Source organism: Cnephaeus nilssonii (assembly GCF_951640355.1).
Source record: "Cnephaeus nilssonii genome assembly, chromosome: 1".
NCBI lineage: Eukaryota > Metazoa > Chordata > Mammalia > Chiroptera > Vespertilionidae > Cnephaeus > Cnephaeus nilssonii.
The window spans coordinates 61,827,692-61,846,940 of record NC_137072.1 but is presented as its reverse complement, the minus strand read 5'-3'; the positions used below and the strand labels follow the sequence as shown (position 1 = coordinate 61,846,940).

Sequence of the window (19,249 nt, the reverse complement as noted above, 5' to 3'; positions counted from 1 at the left end):
AATATGAATGTATTGTAAAGCAATTTAAAAATGCCTGGCATAGTGTAAATATTGAATAAGTATTTATTATTATCATGACCATCATTGTTTTACCACCATTGTTACTAATAGTAGTAGTAGTATGACCTTAGGAAAATAATTGACTTTTTGGAGTCTGACTCTCTTCATCCATCAAGTGGGAATGCTCTCTGTATCTCACAGATTTGCCCTAGGAACACAACAGCTGTGGACCCTTGAACTCATATGGGAAAGCATTTTAAAATGGTATTAATCTATATTTTCCCCAGATTTTGTTAAACCTTCAAAGGAATTATTTTCTGGTTAGAATTAGCTTAGAAGTAACTGCCTGCCCAATTAACTATCTGTACTAGACAAGTGAAAGTAACTGGTGTTATCCATAGGATGTTGAAGGGCTAGCAAATGCATGTTACTTCTTTAGAGTCACAGAATTAAGGTGCGAGAAAGAACCTTAGAGGCCAGTATGTTAGAAACTTCACTGATGAGGAAACAGTTTCAAAGAAGATACTGTATCATCTAGCCTTAGAGTTAGAAGTCAAACAAGGCTGAAACCCTGGTCTCTTAAATTCTAATCCAATAATCTTTCTATTTTGATGAGCCTTTGAAGAACTAATTTGCATGGAATTAAATTAAGATTAGTAATCATTTATTGAGCACTTACTACTTGTAAGACACCATGCTAGGTGCTGTGGGATAACAAACATAACTGACATCCCTCACCTCAAAAGAGCATACAGTTAAGGTGAGGTATAAGGAACTGCAGAACCATAAAAGGGACTGAACAATAGCCAAAGAAAGGTTAGGAAGTGTGGAGTACAGACTGAGTGCGGAACTAGCAAGCCTTTGGGTTCAAATTTGAAACAATAGTATTAGGATGTAAGCTTATTCAAATTTGTATCCCCTCCTGGCTATGTTAGAGTGTTTTCCAGGTGAAAGCAGTAGGGTAAGCCAGGTAACTGGATGATTTATGATCCCATCCCATAAACATATGCAATATTTTAAATCCAACATAGGAGTAGGATATGAGTGGATTTAACTAGCATAATCCTTGATGTTTACAAAAGAGATATATACTAAACAGAACTGGCTGCCCCTATTCCTGCCAAAGTTTGTTCTACATTTGCCTTAAGGGTGAAGAATCTATTGAATGTAAAGTTATTTCCTGGTAATAGAATCTGTGTAAGATTCAGTTTTGCGTCTTTATTAAAGAAAATAGAAATGTTGTCTGTTCTAATAAAAATTGTATTTTAGGCTAAAGATCATTCTGGGAATTTTTAAATGAAAGTCTTTTTTAAAAAGTATTATCCTGTTTTTAACTTGGTGTCCACTTGCACTTCAGAGAAAGAACATTGAATTTTTCTGAGGACAATGAGACATTTATTTAAACTTCATCCTGATGCATGAATATTACAAACCTTCAGTGTTTTCCTATCTATTTACACCTGAGATAAAGTATTCATTATTAATCTTCCTAGGAATTAGAAAATAATGAAACAATCTAAAGATCTAAGTCAGCAACAGTTGACTATTTTTTATTTTTATGTGTGTGTGACATTTTTAAAAGGAAGTTTCACAGCTGTTTTATATAGTAATCAAGCTATATTCCTTAGAGTTGCACCACAGGGTTGGTACTTTACATGGGAGTGACAAATAGGGTGCCTTGTGATGTGGAATACTAGTGCATGAACAACTGAATCATTTCAAATTCTGTGCTCCTGTTCCTTTATTTACTTGGAAGGACTTCTATGCAAAAATTCTGTGATGCAGTGCTTTTGTTAATAGCCTCAAATGTTTAAATGCTTCCATGACATTAGATTCCAAAATAGAATAGCCAAGCACTTGTTATAAGGTGTCTCTAAATTTAGCCTCTAAAAGACCATTTTGGATGTATATTTAGAAGGGAAAGGAATTTAAGCGTGAAGAGAAGCCCAGCTCCTTGATCATGTTAATTAACGGAAACCAAGAGAGAAGAACACAAGTAATATTTGATTCTCCCACGGCTCCTGTGCCACATTTAAATCATGAAAAGTCAACAAGATTGGATGGTGGGATTGGCATGGTAATGAAATAACAAAAGAAATGGTTTACCATTAAGGCCTTTTGTGGCAACAGCTTTATTGAGATATAATTCACATACCATACAATTTACCCATTTAAAGGGTACAATTCAATGTTTTTTAGTATAGCCACGGAGCTGTGCAACTATCACCACAATCTGCCTTAAGCTTTAAAAAATACAATAATTAAAATCTTTTTCTCTGGGCAAAACTCCTCTGCACAGCTTCCTTTTTTGGCATGATCTCACCATGTTGGCCTATCCAGGTGTCACCTCTCTCTCCCCATCCTTGGTTTTCGCAGACACACTACTAGGGTTGAAAATTTCTCTGTCAAATGTCGTTCTCATTTCTAACTGTAACCCATAATTGGGAATTTGGGGCCAGCAAGCCTGAAGCCCAAACATTATTGGATCCAAGGGAATCATTAGATGAAGTAGGAAATGCTAACCAGGCCCTGAATGGGAGAAAGCTGCAAGGATGGAGAGATGATGGTATGAAAACCAAGACCTTCCCACCTCCTCTGTAAAATCCTGGATTGCCACACTTTGAAAGCTTTCTACTTATGCTGGCGGTCAAGACCATTAAAAACTGCATGCTGTGTTTTGTTTATTAAAATAACTTCTCATAAAGGTACTGCAGTGTTTCCATCGTGTAAAGCAATCCTATTTCCTTGTAGAGAGAGCTTCGTTTAGGAGCCTGAATCTCCAAGCAGAGTCCGTTAGAGGATTTAATTTGGGACGAGCAATCAGCACTGGCAGTCTGGCCAGCAGCACCCTGAACAAACTTGCCGTTCGACCTCTGTCAGTTCAAGCTGAGATTCTGAAGAGGCTATCCTGCTCAGAGCTGTCGCTTTACCAGCCATTGCAAAAAAGTTCAAAGGAGAAGTGTGGCAAAGCTTCGTGTGAGGAAAAGCCTAGAGAGATCAGCAAATCACACCACGATCTCAGTCAGGCCTCTCTCTCTCCTCATCGGAAAAATGTCATTGTTAACATGGAATCCCCATCACAAACCATTGCGGAGTTGGTAGGAAAACCGTTTCACCAGATGGCAAGATCTGATACAGAATCTTTGGCAGGAGTCACAAAACTTAATAAGTAAGAACATAATTAACTAACCCAAACTACATATTTGTAAATTCTACATTTCATACATTTGTTTTTGTTTTATTATTTTCACCTTTTTTTTTTTTTACATTGACACTTCCTCCTCCTACCTTCCTTTTCCTCTTTAGTTCAAAGTCTGTTGCAAGTTTAAATAGAAGTCCTGAAAGGAGGAAACATGAATCAGACTCCTCATCTTTTGAAGACCCTGGTCAAGCATATGTCATAGGTCAGCATAAACAAGCTTACCTTCTTTTTCCCGTACCTGGTGCTCATAGGAAAGTGAATGAGATAATGTAATTTACCAAAGAATTTTTTTTTTGTTCTATGTCCTAATTACCAAAACTGTTTGTGAATATAAAATTTTAGGCTACTTAAAATGCACCAAGTGAAATAAAATTATTTAACAACTGATTGCTTAAAGGCACAGACTCTTAGTTAGCTTTCTCTTGGTGGCAATTAAAAGCCATGACCATCTTACCAAGAGAACCAGACAGCGAACTCTTGGCTTTGGCTGTCCTTTCTTGGGGTTTTCCTCACAAGCCTGTGAGAGTAGACTCCGCTAATGCTGTATTTTTATTTTTGAAGAAAGGTTTATTTAAGGTACCTTCAGATTAGCATGGATGGAATTGTCTCTAAAAACAGACTGAATGGTTGGTAGGTAGAAATTCCTAGTTGATTTAAGTTTTTCAAATTCTCCCAACTAGCTGGGGCCTATTAATATAAGTATAGAAGTTGTATGTTTATAAACCTTATAAGGTAATACTTTCAGGTTTCCTGTTGCTTTATGCATCTTAAAAGGGACATGCATATAATTGATCTTTGAGAAGAATAGCTATTTAAGCATGAGGTCCGAAAGATTTCTCAAAATAGGAAACAACTGGGGAGATAAAAGGGAAACAAGAATAACCCTCTTCTGCTGCTGTTCACCAAATAATACTAATTATCTCTCCCTTAGTCCAAGTTTGATCATTTCACTCCAATTACACAAAGTTAGAAACTGGTATTTTCTCATCCTATAGTTGGTTTGGGGATATGTGAAGTAAATGAAGTCAAAAAAGAACTCTACACTATAGTTGATAAATATTTACGGAAAGCAACATTACTTTATTAATATAGGCTTCCAAACTTTCAGAGATTATACTATCATCAATTTTAGTTGAATTGGTGCAAAAAAAACAAAAAAACTTTAAACAGATAAAAGACAAAGTCATCTTATATATTAAAAATAGCCCAGAAAAATACTTTTCCAAGTACATTCACTATAATGGAATCTCTTATAAAGACTAAGCTATTGATCTACATAGAAGAAATCCTTCACATATCAGATGTAGAATAGTAAAATATTCCATAGACAAACACAAATAAAATAAAACTCATCCATGAAAGAAAATTTATTTCTGCATTTTTAAATTAAGGTTATCCATTCTTATTGAATATTGGATTTTCTTTTAACATTTGAACACATGTTTTTAAAAATCATTTCAGTTTCATCACTTCATATTTGGCATATTAAAATGTCATTATCATAAACAATACATTTGTTTTTAAATTTATTCTGCAAAACAAATTGATATGCTTAACTTGGACATTAAAAATAGTAAATAAGCCTATTGTGGGAAGACATATTTTTCTGAGGATAAATAAAAGAAAATGCTACCTTAATGTTTTATTGCTTTTTATGCATTTATCAGAAGAAATTACTTCTATATCTAATATCTGATCATTTTATAAACTGTCTAATAATTTAATTTATACCACAGGAATGACTTTGCATAGTTCTGGAAATTCTTCATCCCAAGTTCCCTTAAAAGAAAATGGTAGGTTTACACAATGTTTTTCCCCTCCTTTCCATCATATCTTTTCTCTTTACCTTATGAGCTGGTCTTAGACCTAATAACAAAGCGTCTCTGAATCTGTGCCAAGAATTTTAGGCCTTATACTGGAGTCAAAGGAGAATTGTATTTGCAGCACCTAGTGATGTGATGAGACCTATCATTTAGGATAATGTTGGTGAACTAGACAAACAACAATTTAAAGATATGGACACTAATTGGGAAGCTAAGATAATTCAGGTGAGAGATAATTTTGATTAACTGAGGTGGTTATTTTAAAGAGATCTTGAGCCGAATCTTGAAGTAAAAGGATTTATTCAGTTAGATTGTAGAGGATAAGCATTCCAGACCAAGGCCATAATAGAGTCAGAGATGTGGAGATAGGTGAAAAGATAACAGGTTCAGGAACTGCAAGAATCTCTGCATGGTGGTATGTGAGGACAGGATTGAAGCTTAGAACTAAGTAGGGACTAGCTTTGAGTCTTAGCCTAAATATTATGGGAAGAATTTGAAGACTTACTGTTGAAATTTAGAGTTTAGAAGTCTAAGAAGAAACAAAGTTACAGGAAGAAACTTTGTGCAATGACTTCAAAGTCAGTGGATTCACCATTTTTAGAATTTAGGTGACAAAATACTTTCATGGACATTATCTTATTTGATCTTTCAGCACCTTTCATGGGTAGAAGGAATGTTTTACTCTGCATACACTAGTTTCTTACCCTCAAACTCTTGAAGTTGAAATAATCAGAAATCTGATGAGAAAAAAGCAAATGTATTAATCAAATGCTTTAATATAGTTAAACTTGATGAAGTTTTGAGGTTAGTTCTAATTTGCCTGAGAACCAAGGCAAAAATGAAGGCATTAAGAGTAGATTGAACCATATGAAACTGCTGTTTTTGTAAGTCAAAACTGTCCAACACCAGAGTGCTATTTTCTATAATTCTCATTCTGTCATAGAAATACACATACCGCCCACCCGGCCAGTGTTGTTCAGTAGTTGAGCATCAACCCAGGAACCAAGAAATACACATACCAGGTCTTTGAGAGAAGAAGATTTTCCTTGGAAGTAAAATTGTGTCATAATGTAAAAATACACACAAATATCTTAAATATTCATGGAAAATGTAGGATTTTTTCATCTTATTAAAAAAAATCAATCTTGAAAAATCTGAGGGTATATCATTAAAGAAAAAGTTAGTGAACTTATACTTGGGCCTAAGTTACTAAGACCCTGGTATATATTTTTATGATGATCAAGTGCCTTACAAGAGGTGAATCTAGAATACCTGTGTGCCTAAATAGCCTAATTATTAAAATGTCTGTAATGGTGGTAATTACTGACTAACAGCTATTGAGTGCTTATTGTGTACCAAACACTTACATTTAGCTCTCATTTAATATTAGGTGAGTGGCTAATACTTCCTTTTCACAAATGAGAAACCACACCATAGAGAGGCTGAATTGCACAGAAGGTCATGGAGCTTGTAAATGCCCAGGTCATGATTTGAATGCAGGAAGTCTGTTTCCAGAGCCCTTCTCTAACCTACTCTTTCAACTGTTTCCTATATAGTAATGCTTAATTGTATTCATACTAGTGGCCTAGTGCACAGAATTCGTGCATGGGGCGAGGGGTTGTCCTTCAGCCTGCACCCTCTCCAATCTGGGACCCTCAGGGGATGTCTAACTGCCAGCAGTCGGACATCCCTCTCACAATCCGGGACCACTGGCACCTAACTGCTCACCTGCCTGCCTGCTTGATAACCCCTAACCACCTCTGCCTTGGCCCCGCCACCATGGCCTTGTCCAGAAGGACGTCCAGAAGGTCTCCTGGTCTCATTAGCATATTAATCTTTTATTAGTATAGATAGAGACCTGGTGCACGGGTTGGGGGCTGGCTGGTCTGCCCTGAAGGGGATCCTGGATCAAGGTGGGGGTCCCTTTGGGGGTGGGGCCGGCCGGGGTGAGGGTCCTGGGGCAGTTTGCAGGCCAGCCACATCCCCATCAGGGTAAGGGTCCTGGCTGGGGACGGGTGGGCCTGGGCAAGGTGCTGATGGCCGTTTGCAGGCTGGCCATGCCCCCATCAGGGTGAGGGTCCCCACTGGGGGGCATGGCCAGCTTAGGTGAGGGGCTGAGGGCCGTTTGGGAGCATTTTGCAGGCCAGCCAAGCCCCAGGCTTTGTCTGGAAGGATGTCCGGAAGGTCTCCAGAAGATCTCCCAGTCTAATTAGCATATTGCTCTTTTATTAGTATAGATGTATTATTTCTACAAGCTAAACTTTTTAAAGAAGCTGTATAATAATTTATTAAAGGATAAAATCTTGAAGTGTGTTTAAGCCTACCTTCTGATGGAAAAGAATATGAATTTACATTGGATACCACTTGAGCAGCATTTTTAAACCTTTAGAAATGTCATCTTCCCACCTGTCTCCTATAGAGGAAGGGTCAATACATCTTCCTATGGATGTGTGCCCCAGTTGCCTTGCAGGCAAGTCTATGGTTTCTTCAATTTCCCTTTGAGTCTGCCCAATTATCCCTGAATTAGTGCTCTGTTGAGAACTGAGTTTTCATGTAATAAAGTATGGTAAACATTTTTCCAAATAAAGTAACTGATAAAAAGTTAAGTACTTGCCCATGAGTCAAATATATGATCTCTTATTCTAATTTCAATGTTCTTTCTTGCTGGTCAAGATTATTAGAAGAAATTGGAAATGAGCATCAACTAATATTGAAGTATTCATAACTTAATACAAGAACCAACAAATACAACTTAATCTTTTATGACTTTCAGAGTCCCTTAACGAAGGTGAACCTTGAAAGAGAAGATTAAAAAAGGCGGGGAGGGCATGAATCTTATAATCTCATGGAACAGATATGGAAAAGATGCCAATTTTTTTATTGTAATTTCAAAAAATAAAGGTTGCTTAACCTTTCAAACAACACACTTATATAATATTTCTTCCTAAGAGAGTAAAAACAAAAATGTAAAACTTATGCAAGAATTATGTAAAATTGGTTTTCAATGTTTCTCATTTTATTATAATTCAGGATTATTATGTAATTAAAAAGTAACTCTTAGCTAGATTTGTCACCTTCCTTCTTGTTCAAACCACAACAAACACTCTTAACAAAAATGTCATTGAAATAGGTTATTCTAATACAAAAGTACTTGGTACAGACAGTAAAAATAAGCCTTTTTTTCCTAATATTAAAACTGATTTTTTAAAAATATCTTTTTATTTATTTGAGAGGGGGAGAGAGAGATAGAAACATCGATGATGAGAGAGAATCATTGATGAGCTGCCTCCTGCACACCCCACACTGAGGATCGAGCCCACAACCCAGGCATTCCTGACCAGGAATCTAACTGTGACCTGGTGCATAGGTTGGCGCTCAACCACTCAGCCACACCAGCCGGGCAAAACTGATTATTTTTTATGGACAATATTAATTCCAAGTAATAAAATGTTATACAAACAAAAGTAAGATTTTAAAATACATTTTGTTTAATAGGATTTTTTTATTTTTATTGGTTTCAGAGAGTAAGGGAGAGGGAGAGAGGGATAAAAACATCAATGCTGAGAGAGAATAATTGATGGGGTGCCTCCTGCATGCCCCTACTGATATAAGAATTAACCAGAAGTAAAAAAATAGAGTCAACTAAACTGAGGACCAAAAGGAACTTAAAAGTTTATCCAAATCATCTTTTCATTTTATGGATGAGTTAAACAAGTCCCCAAGATGTTATGTGGCTCCAAATACTCAGCTATTTAGTTCTGGCACAGAAATAAAACACCAAAGTTGTCATTTTGATCCCTTTACCTACCACTAGAGCAGTTATTATATTAGTAGTATAACAATGAAAAATGCCTCTCTTTGTTTTTATACAATATAGTGCTACTGACTCATTACCCCAGGATTTCAAGTGGGGTTTTTTCCTTAGGATGAGTGATGGATTTATCCAGAGCTCACTCTACCTGTAGTCTAGTTAATCTTAGAATCAATGGCATGAAGCTGCCCTGTAATTTCTATAAGTAACAAATTAGTTTTTCTTGCAAAAAAGAAAAAATTGACTCAGAGTGATTATACAGGGTGAAGCAAAAGTAGGTTTACAGTTGTGAGTACAGGAAATAGTTTATTTTGTATTATTATTTATTGCTAGAGACCCAGTGCACAAAATTTGTGCACTGGGGGGGGGGGGTTGGTCCCTCAGCCCAGCCTGCACCCTCTCGCAGTCCAGGAGCCCTCGGGGATGTCCTTAGTGCTGCTGCGGAGGCGGGAGAGGTTCCCGGCACCGCCCCTGCGCTCACCAGCCATGAACCCAGCTTCTGGCTGAGTGGCGCTCTCCCTGTGGGAGGACACTGACCAGAGGGCAGCTCCTGTGTTGAGCGTCTGCCCCCTGGTGGTCAGTGCACATCACAGCCACCGGTCATTCTGTTGTTCATTCGATTTGCATATTAACCTTTTATTATACTGTATAGGATTATTGTATTCTTTTCCATACAAACAACTGTAAACCTACTTTTGCCCCACCCTGTATGGCTTTGGCCTTATTAGAAATATGATCTTACTGTGAAATTCAGTTAGTTTACTCATAGGTCTATCATAAGTATCTACAATTTATTCTAGTTAGCGACTGTAGGTGTCCACATGAACCTTATGAGAGAGGAGAAAGGCAGCGTTGGAACAACAGTTTCTAATGCAGAGAGGGTATACATTTTATTTCTTAATTATGTATTTATTAAGATGTTTTCCAGGTAGACATTATTGAGAATGAAACTGATAGTTACTGGTGTGATAATACAGCATGTATTACTCAGTCAAAATTTCAAGTTGAAGTTCTTTTTTACTTTAAAATATTTGCAGAATTTGCTGGGTTATAGAATACATTAATAGGAAAAGAAAATTCTCTTACGGATTTAAAGATAAGTGCTCCTTGAATATTAGTGCTTGTTTCCTTGTAATACTTAACTCAGAAATGTCTTGGTATTTCAAATATCTAGCTACCTCACTTTCAGAGATTAATAAATTTTATTCAGTCCTCATTGAATTCCATAAATACCTTTAAATTTAATTGTCATGTATTATATACCCTCAGATACTTCATCCTCCCTCTTTTTTTAAACCAGTGGAAGACTATTTGAACATCTATTTGAATAGAATACAAAAGATAAATAAAAACTTGGCGTGTACATAGTACTATTTAGTGACATGTAGTTGCAGATGAACATTTTTTCCTTCCTTCTTTCCTCACATTAATACGTCACTTTACATGGAGGTAGACTGTGGAGGGGCAGGGGGACATCACTGTCAAAAAGACTGGGTTAGCAAAGCTTCCCTTTCCAAAAGAATATTCCACCCCGCCCTACTCAAGTCTTCTACTCTGGCTACACTGATCTATGGCATTTCCCCAGAACTCTACCTTCTTTGCATCTCAACTTTTGCTAATACCATACTTGTTGCTGTATAACCATCTCCATAATCCACTTATTAAAATCCTACCCACTTTCCTTGAAGTTTCTGTATTTCTGGCAAGAAGAAGCTTCTTCTCCTGTGAATCTGGCTCATGCCTTTGCTATGCAGCTATTTCACTGACAGTCTTAACAAAATTCTCTGTGTCACTCAGGCTAGATCTTTGCTCATCTATCAAAGATTTGGTCTGATTCAGCTCACCTTTACTATGCTAGCGGCTTTCATATACAATCACATTTTATGTTCCCTAATTATCTAGTGAGGGATTTTGACAGGAAAATTGTTCAGTAAACATTTGAAGGATGAAAGAATAATTGAATAAATGAATGTTTAAATCTCACTGGTGAATCCTTGAATATAGAGAGCTTAATCTTGTTGCTTCTAGTTAGGAAAGTAAATATGCAAAAATATTGCAAATTTAACACTGTGTGTGTGTGATCCAGTGTTTACCTAGGATATATCTTAACATACACATTAGCCTAATAAGTAATATAAATAACCAATCTTGTTAGTGTATGTGTTAGAAATGAAAATAAAGAAAATGGAATTATTCTTTGAATTGATATATTTGACTTCTAGCAGATAGTCCCTAGGGACATTAAGAATATCAGCTTTATAATTGGAGGCAAAACACTGTATAAAGTAAATGGACTTTGTCTTCACGATGGTGACAAAAGTTTACATTTACATACCTAATGTGACCCCACTCCCTTATTTATTTTATTTATTCATTTCCCTTATTTATTTTATTTATGGGTTTTGTTCTACTATATTATGTATTTGATTCTAGCTGAAAATTAGATTTAATTGTCTGTTTTAGGATAAAAGCATCATGGCTGCTTAAATGATAATATTAAGCTAAGCATTAACTAACACATGCATTGTCCAGTGATTTGGGGAGCGATTTTATTAAATTAATTAGGAATACTGAATTACTATTACTGTTATTGATTATAACTAAGTTTATAACTGAGTTTTGGTCAAAAGGGAAACAACAAAAGCGACATGTATACTACAGGAAGCTAGCAAACTTTCACTAATACTTATGTTTAAGGGACAAGGTTAATTTACTTCAGAGAGTAAATGATTGTTTTTATTGTTTTCTGAAATTAAATGAGTTTATTTCTAGAATATGGAGTATCACATATACATCATTTAAGCATTAATACATGTTGTACAATAAAGTTACGACTTGTTTTATAACACAGTATAATTTTAAACTCATGGGTAAATCACATGTTGGCAGGTAATCTCTAATTTTCAAAAAGCTCCAAAATGCTTAAGAACTATGTAGAGAAGAATTTGAAGATTTAGTTTACAAAAATATTTTTCTGAGTGTGTTGAACTCATTTACCACCACTACCTCACACACAGACCAGTTTGAACTATCAACTTATAATTAATGTTTAAGAAGTGTATTAATTTGCTAGAGCTTCCATAACAAGGCCCCATAAATTAGGAGGCTTAAACAACAGATTTATTATCTCACAGTTCTGGAGGCTAGTAGTCTGAAATTGAGGTGTTTGCAACATTGATTTCTTCTGAGGTGCCTCTCCTTGACTTGTAGGTGGTAGTCTTTTCTCTCTATCTTCACATGTGTGTACATGTCTCTATTCAAATTCCTTCTTATACAGAGACAAGTCATATTGGGTTAGGGCCTGCCCTAAAGACTTCATTGTAACTTAATTATCTCTTTAAAAACCTATCTCCAAATATGGTCATATTCTGAGGTAATGAGAGTTGGGGTTTCAACATATAAATTGAGGGAGAGGGGAGTAGAGAGAAGGGTCACAAATCAACTCATAAGGAAGAGAAAGAGCATGAGAGTGTGTGCATTTCAGATAATTGGATTGCAAGTAAATGAGGTAATGTTTCTTATTGAAATGACAATTAAATGGCATTTATTAGTTTAATTTAGGAGATATTTATGCATGATCATCCTACTTAAAAAAATAACCCAAATGGAAATAAAAAGTTAATTATTAGCATTAAACTAGCCTTTATCAACCAACTTAGGACATTTTGCTGGGTAGTAATACTCGTGGTAATGTTGAACAAGTCATAAATTGTTATTCTTCATCCACAAACAATGATTAAAAATCTCTTTACCTACCTCATGTGATTATTCCACAAATAAAATAGAAATAAATGGAAGTCCTTTGAGAATGTAAATGTGCTAACCAAGTCATTATTAATGAGACTTTTAAAAAGATATTTATTTTTATTGCTATTTAACTCTAGAATTTACCATGAATATTTTACTCAGTTTAAATAAAAAAGTCAACCTTTTATTAGTAGGAATTTCTTAACATATTCAGGAAGTCAATGGTGATGCAAAAGAAAGACATGAAGTCAGAAAACCTAAGTTTAAAAATCTGATCTTGTCAGTACTAACTGAGTAAACCTGCTCAAATTATTTAACCTCTTGAAATTTAATTAATAATTTCTAACTGAAATGTACTTATTTCACAGAGAATCGTTTATAAGGAATAAATGTGACAACATACAGTCATTTTGTAAACTGCAAATCACTATGATGGCATTATATTACTTAAAATATAATTTTATAGTTACCGAGCAATCTGTAAATGAGCTTTTTTAACATTTAAATTGGAACAAGCAGACAATCTTAATGCCTGAACATGTTATGTTTATTTTATCTTAAAATTATGCATTTTCAATAGATGTGCTACACAAAAGATGGAGCATAGTATCCTCACCAGAAAGGGAGATCACCTTGGTGAACCTGAAAAAAGACGCAAAGTATGGCTTAGGTAAGTCACTGTGAGATTCTTAAAGTCTATAGCATAGCATTGGCATTGAGGCACAACCTACTTCTGATCAGGCCACTGGCTGCCCACCCACAACCCCTCACCCCACCTTCCCAGTCAGGAAATGTCAAAGATGAAATGCTTACAAGCAATTCTTCCACCAAATTTAACAGTCCCATCTCACAGGTGTTACTTGTCTATATATATAAAAGCCTAAGTGACAGTCCAACTGGTGGCTATGATGCACACTGATCACCAGAGGGAAGACACTCAACACACAGGCATGGAAACATGGTACAGACTGATGAATCTCAGAGGGAAGTGAGGAGGGGGGAGGGCGAAAAAAGATTAACCAAAGATCTTATATGCATACTAGAGTCCCAGTGCACGGATTCGTGCTCCAATGGGGTCCCTCAGCCTGGCCTGGCCTGCGGGGATTGGGCTGATACCAGCAGTCCAACATCCCCTGAGGGGCCCCGGATTGCCAGAGGGCGCAGGCCAGGCCGAGGGACCCCACCAGTGCATGAATCTGTGCACTGGGCCTCCAGTTAATCATATTTGTAGTGACAGTCTCCACACTTCTATGTGTCAAACAGGCTAATCATTAGTCATAGAAAGTACCAGTATAATGAAGATCTTTTTAAAATGTGCTATTTCACAGGATTTCAAATCATTGGTGGGGAGAAGATGGGAAGACTGGATCTAGGTGTATTTATCAGTTCAATTACTCCTGGAGGACCAGCTGACTTAGATGGATGCTTAAAGCCAGGTACTTTACATTTAGGTAATTTCTTGCGTACTTTACTGTCGGACATGAATTTGCACAGATATCAAAAGTAGAACTTGGACAAAATAAAAATAATTGGCAGCGTGACATTTCTAATATTTAGTATGAATTTTTCTTTGTCATTGAAAATACTGGATTGTCTATTTTTACAGGAGACCGTTTGATATCTGTAAATAGTGTGAGCTTAGAGGGGGTCAGCCACCATGCTGCAATTGAAATTTTGCAAAATGCACCTGAAGATGTGACACTTGTTATCTCTCAGCCAAAAGAAAAGATATCCAAAGGTAATATAAATGTCTCTTGACTGTGTTCTGTTTCATTTTTACAAGAACTTCAGTAGCTTGGCCCAATAAATCAGAATTAAGCTTCTTATTTCCTTTCTGGAAATTTTAACTGTATAGTTCTGATTATTTTGACTTTATGGATCAGTAGAACTTTTTTATTTATTACTTCAAAGATTTTTATCTCATTCCTCTTTAGTAATACAGTTGACCCTTGAATGACCCAAGATTAGGGGTACCGACAATGTGCACAGTTTAAAATCCTTGTCTAACTTTCGACTCCCCCATAAATTAAGTTGCCTCCCTATAGGGGATTGGTTCCAGAGTGCCCCCCATCCCCGCAAAGTATACCAAAATTCATGGATACTCAAGTCTTCTTTATAATATGGCATTGATCAATGCATAGTCAGCCTTCCACATCTGCAGACTCCCAACCACAGATCAAAAATAGTACAGGTATTTATTGAAAAAAATTTGTGGATAAGTGAATCATGTAGTTCAAACCTGTGTTGTTCCAGGGTCATCTGTATCTGAATAAAAAATGGATTTGTTGTGTAAAATTGATGTCACTTAAGTTAATTCTCCTAAATATTTGGTGTTTTCTATCACTTAGGCCAAATCAGAAATGAAATTCTTTGTCATTGCCTATGTAATAGAAAACACAACAGATAGAAATAGAATATCTATGAATTCCTGTTCTGAACCAGTTTATAAAAAGGAAAAGAAAACATACTAGAAATTTAAAAACAAGTCCATATCATTTTGTTACAATCCCTTCCATTAGCATATTGTGGGAGAAAACCCACATGATGAAGATCAGATGATTTAAATTTGAGCTACACCTGAGCCACTTACTAGGTGTATGACTTACATCCTCTTGAGCCACCATTGTTTTTTCTTTAAAAAGGAAACTATCTCAGGCCTGCCTTGTCTGCCTGGCACAGAGTTAGCATGCGGTCACGGGGCAGGGCAGTGTTCATAAAAGGTGCACACACTACAGGTGCAGTCCAGGACAGGGCAGTCCAGTAGCCTTGTATATATTATAGATAAATTTTTAAAAAGTAGCGCATATACATACACACACTACTTTTAAACAAAAATACAATTATTTTTTTATACTCTGAATATCAGTCTGTAACTTGTTCACTCAGTATATTCTGGACATCCATAATGTCCAGAATCCTTTTTCAAAAATGCTCTTATTGATTTCAAGAAGAGGAAGGGAGAGGGAGAGATAGAAACATCAATGATGAGATAGCATCATTGATCCACTGCCTCCCACAGGCCCCCTTCTGGGGATCAAGCCCAGAACCTGGGCATGTGCCCTGACCAGGAATCAAGCCATGACCTCCTGGTTCATAGGTCAATATTCAACCACTGAGACATACTGGCCAGGCTATATACCTTTTTAATGTGGCATTATATTTTATATTCATGGGCATATCAAAATTTATTTGTTTCTTTTGTTGTGCATCCAGGTTAGCTAGAATTCTATTACATATGTTGCTGCAACAAATACATTTGTTTGCACACCACTGAAAATGTACTTATTTCTAGAGGTTAGATACCTAGAAGTAGATTAAGGAGTATGAGTATGCACATTTAAATTTTTGACAAATGCTACCAATTTGCTAAAGTTTTATCAATTTACAGTCAACCAACTAGATATAACAGTGCTCTTCACACCATTAGTGGTATAAGAAATTAACAGTCCCATTTTTCTTAGGCAAATAGGTAGAAACTGCATATCCCTGATCAACAATAAGAATGTCTTTTCATGTATTTATTAGTTACTAGAGGCCCAGTGCATGAAATTCGTGCGGGGGTGGGGGAGTCCCTCAACCCGGCCTGCACCCTCTCACAATCCAGGATCCCTCGAGGGATGTCCGACTCCCGCGGGATCAGGCCTAAACTGGTAGTCGGACATCCCTCTAGCAATACAGGATCTCTGGCTCCTAACCGCTCACTTGACTGCCTGATTGCCCCTAACCACTCGCCTGCCTGCCTCATCACCCCTAACTACTCTGCCAGTCTGCCTGATCGCCCCTAACTGCTCACCTGCCTGCCTGCCTGATCACCCCTAATGGCCTCTGCCTTGGCCCCCGCCGCTGTGGCTTCGTCCAGAAGGACGTCTGGAAGGTCGTTCAGCTGTCTGGTCTAATTAGCATATTATGCTTTTATTATTATAGATTATTATAGATGAGGATTTTACTCCTAATTTCCAGTCTACATTATCATACCCTTGTATCACAGGAGTTCTAAACTCCTTTTTTTTAATTAAAAAATTGTTTTAATCCTCACCCGAGGATATGTTTGTTTATTTTTAATTGATTTTAGAGAAAGAGGAAGGGAGAGGAAGGGAGGGAGGAAGGGAGGGAGGGAGAGAGAGAGAGAGAGAGAGAGAGAGAGAGAGAGAGAGAGACATTATTTGGTTGCCTCCCGTACATGCCTCTACCGGGAATCGAACCTGCGACCCTTTAGTATAGTACATGGGACGACGCTCCAATCAACTGAGCCACACCAGCCAGGGCTAAACTTTTTCTTATTGACTTTTAGAAAAACTTTGTATATTAATGGTATTAACTCTTCGATTAGTTTTTTTACTGTTCCAAATATTTTCTCTTCAGCTGCTCGTTACTCTTCAGTTTTCTTTGGCTTTGCTTGCTACATAAAACTTTTAGTTTCTTATAAATTTGCATCTGTATTTTTTTTTTTTTTTTTTTTGCAAATGTCTCATGTGGTTTTTTTCTTACTTAGGGAAGCTTTCTTAAGTGGGTTTTGATAAAGACTATATTTAAATTTTGGGAGTTGCCTTTCTTGAGAATTACTTGGAATAATTGGTAGGACAATATTAAACAAATATATAAATAATCATTAAATAAAGAACAAGATTCTTTAGAGACTCAAATTATCTCTAGTTAGGGAATCAAGAAAGCCTTCACAGATTACTTGAAATAGGCCTTAGAGAATGGAAATGGGGAGTTAAGATGAAGGGGTTTCACATTTCCATAGAAGTTGCTTCAAGAATAGCCAAAGGGATGAGCAAAGGAAACAGAAAGCACCTACTACATTTGTTGGGTTCCTGTCATGGTTTCAGGCCCTGGGTCAAGTGTGATGTGTGGTTTTCCTGTGTAAAATCCTCCCAACAGTCGTCAGGAACATTGTGCATGTGTGTAAGCCCCGGCATGTGTGTGTCACTAACCTGTTATTTTCATTGGTGGATTTTGACGTTTAGTGCCTTCTACTCCTGTGCACATTGCCAATGGCATGAAAAATTACATGAAGAAACCTTCCTATATGCAAGGCAGCACTATTGATTCTTCTGAGGATCACCGCTGGCCACGTGGTACCTTGAGGCACATTTCAGAGAGCTCTTTCGGGCTGTCTGGAGGGCTGCGGGAAGGAAGCCTGAGTTCTCAAGATTCCAGGACTGAGAGTGCCAGCTTGTCCCAGAGCCAGGTCAATGGCTTCTTTGCCAGCCACGTAGGTGACCGAACCTGGCAGGAATCACAGCACGGCAGCCCTTCTCCATCTGTGATATCCAGAGCCACTCAGAAGAAGAGGACTTCTACTGACAGTAACCAAAGCAAAGCTAAAAAACCAGGCATTTCTGATGCAACAGATTACTCTGATCGTGGAGATTCAGACATGGATGAAGCCACTTACTCCGGCAGTCAGGATCATCAAACGCCAAAAAAGGCATAGTTTAATTTGAATCTTTGTTTTGCGTTTTTAATTTAACAAAACAAACAACAGCAAGTAAATTTCAGAGTAGAGTATTCTACTATAAACTACTTACATTATTCTAGAAAGGAAAAATAATTTATATAGTATGCTACTAACTGCTACTGCATTTGATGCTAACTTTCAGAGAAATTAGCAGCTTTAAATACTAACTCTAAAATGGCTATGATTTGGGAACTTGTTACCTGATAACCCAAAGAAATTAATAATCAGATGATTATTTTCTACAAGTTGTTCATCTCTTGCATACTTCATGTTGTAAGAGAATTTAAATATTTGAAAAGTATTGTTCCTAAGTAGTTCATGGAATGGCCAGTTGACTTATTTTTGATAACCAAATCCTTCTGAAGTTTTGGATGGGTGAACAACAATATAGAAAATTGCCCATTTCCTAGAAATGATATAAATTTAAGCTCACTTTCACAAGCAAATTCAGGAAAGAACCTTAAGCCCTTTTTTTTTTTTTTTTTTTTTTTACTGAAAACCAACATTTCTCATAAAAGGGTTATGCCTTTATAAATGGGGCTCAGCTGCAGTGCCTATGTTTATATTGGATTTGTAAACATAAGCAAAGTAAACATGAAGCCTACTCATCTTAAAACTCTATAAGTAAAAAGCTACTGTTTAATATATATTGATTTTTTTTTTTTTTAAGGAAATTGGCTTACTTTCCAAATTTGGGAGTCTAAAAAGCATTGGACAAGGGTTATGTAAAAGCCAGGTTTGCAGTGGGTTCGGGCTTCCCTCTGCCATACCAAGCTGTTTGACCTGAAGCAAACCCTTTAATCTCTAGACGTCAATTTCCTCAACCATAAAATATGAAGGCATTGAATTACATGATCTCAAAGGTCTCTTCCAACTCTCATGATCTTTGAATCCACTCTATCCCTTAATATCTTGGTTTTTTTTCTTAATTTACCCAAAAAACACATATTAAATCTTCCAATAGTAATTCATTTTGAGTCTAACAAGAAATCCTTTTGTTTGTTTTTCTTTGTTAAGGAATCTTCCTCCTCAGTGAATACATCCAACAAAATGAACTTTAAAACTTTTCCTTCAGCACCTCCTAAACCTGGAGATATCTTTGAGGTTGAACTGGCTAAAAATGATAACAGCTTGGGGATAAGTGTCACGGTACTGTTTGACAAGGTTTTCAAATGTTTTCTCTTCTCCATTTCCAGCAGCCT

The 19,249-nt window shown here is 36.7% G+C and overlaps 1 protein-coding gene across 8 annotated transcripts in view; it reads left to right on the top strand.

The window, feature by feature from the left end:
• Nucleotides 1-19,249, top strand: part of PTPN13 (protein tyrosine phosphatase non-receptor type 13) — a 199,370-nt gene that overhangs the window by 128,438 nt on the left and 51,683 nt on the right. For 3 of the 8 annotated variants that reach the window (XM_079770823.1, XM_079770820.1, XM_079770818.1), the window contains 8 exons: nucleotides 2,752-3,169; nucleotides 3,307-3,404; nucleotides 4,939-4,995; nucleotides 13,164-13,253; nucleotides 13,912-14,019; nucleotides 14,190-14,321; nucleotides 17,554-18,017; nucleotides 19,065-19,211. In XM_079770823.1, the coding sequence (XP_079626949.1) occupies nucleotides 2,752-3,169; nucleotides 3,307-3,404; nucleotides 4,939-4,995; nucleotides 13,164-13,253; nucleotides 13,912-14,019; nucleotides 14,190-14,321; nucleotides 17,554-18,017; nucleotides 19,065-19,211 (1,514 nt within the window). The remainder of the gene's footprint in view (nucleotides 1-2,751; nucleotides 3,170-3,306; nucleotides 3,405-4,938; nucleotides 4,996-13,163; nucleotides 13,254-13,911; nucleotides 14,020-14,189; nucleotides 14,322-17,553; nucleotides 18,018-19,064; nucleotides 19,212-19,249) is intronic. The other 5 variants (XM_079770821.1, XM_079770819.1, XM_079770822.1 and 2 more) reach the window with 4 other exon arrangements.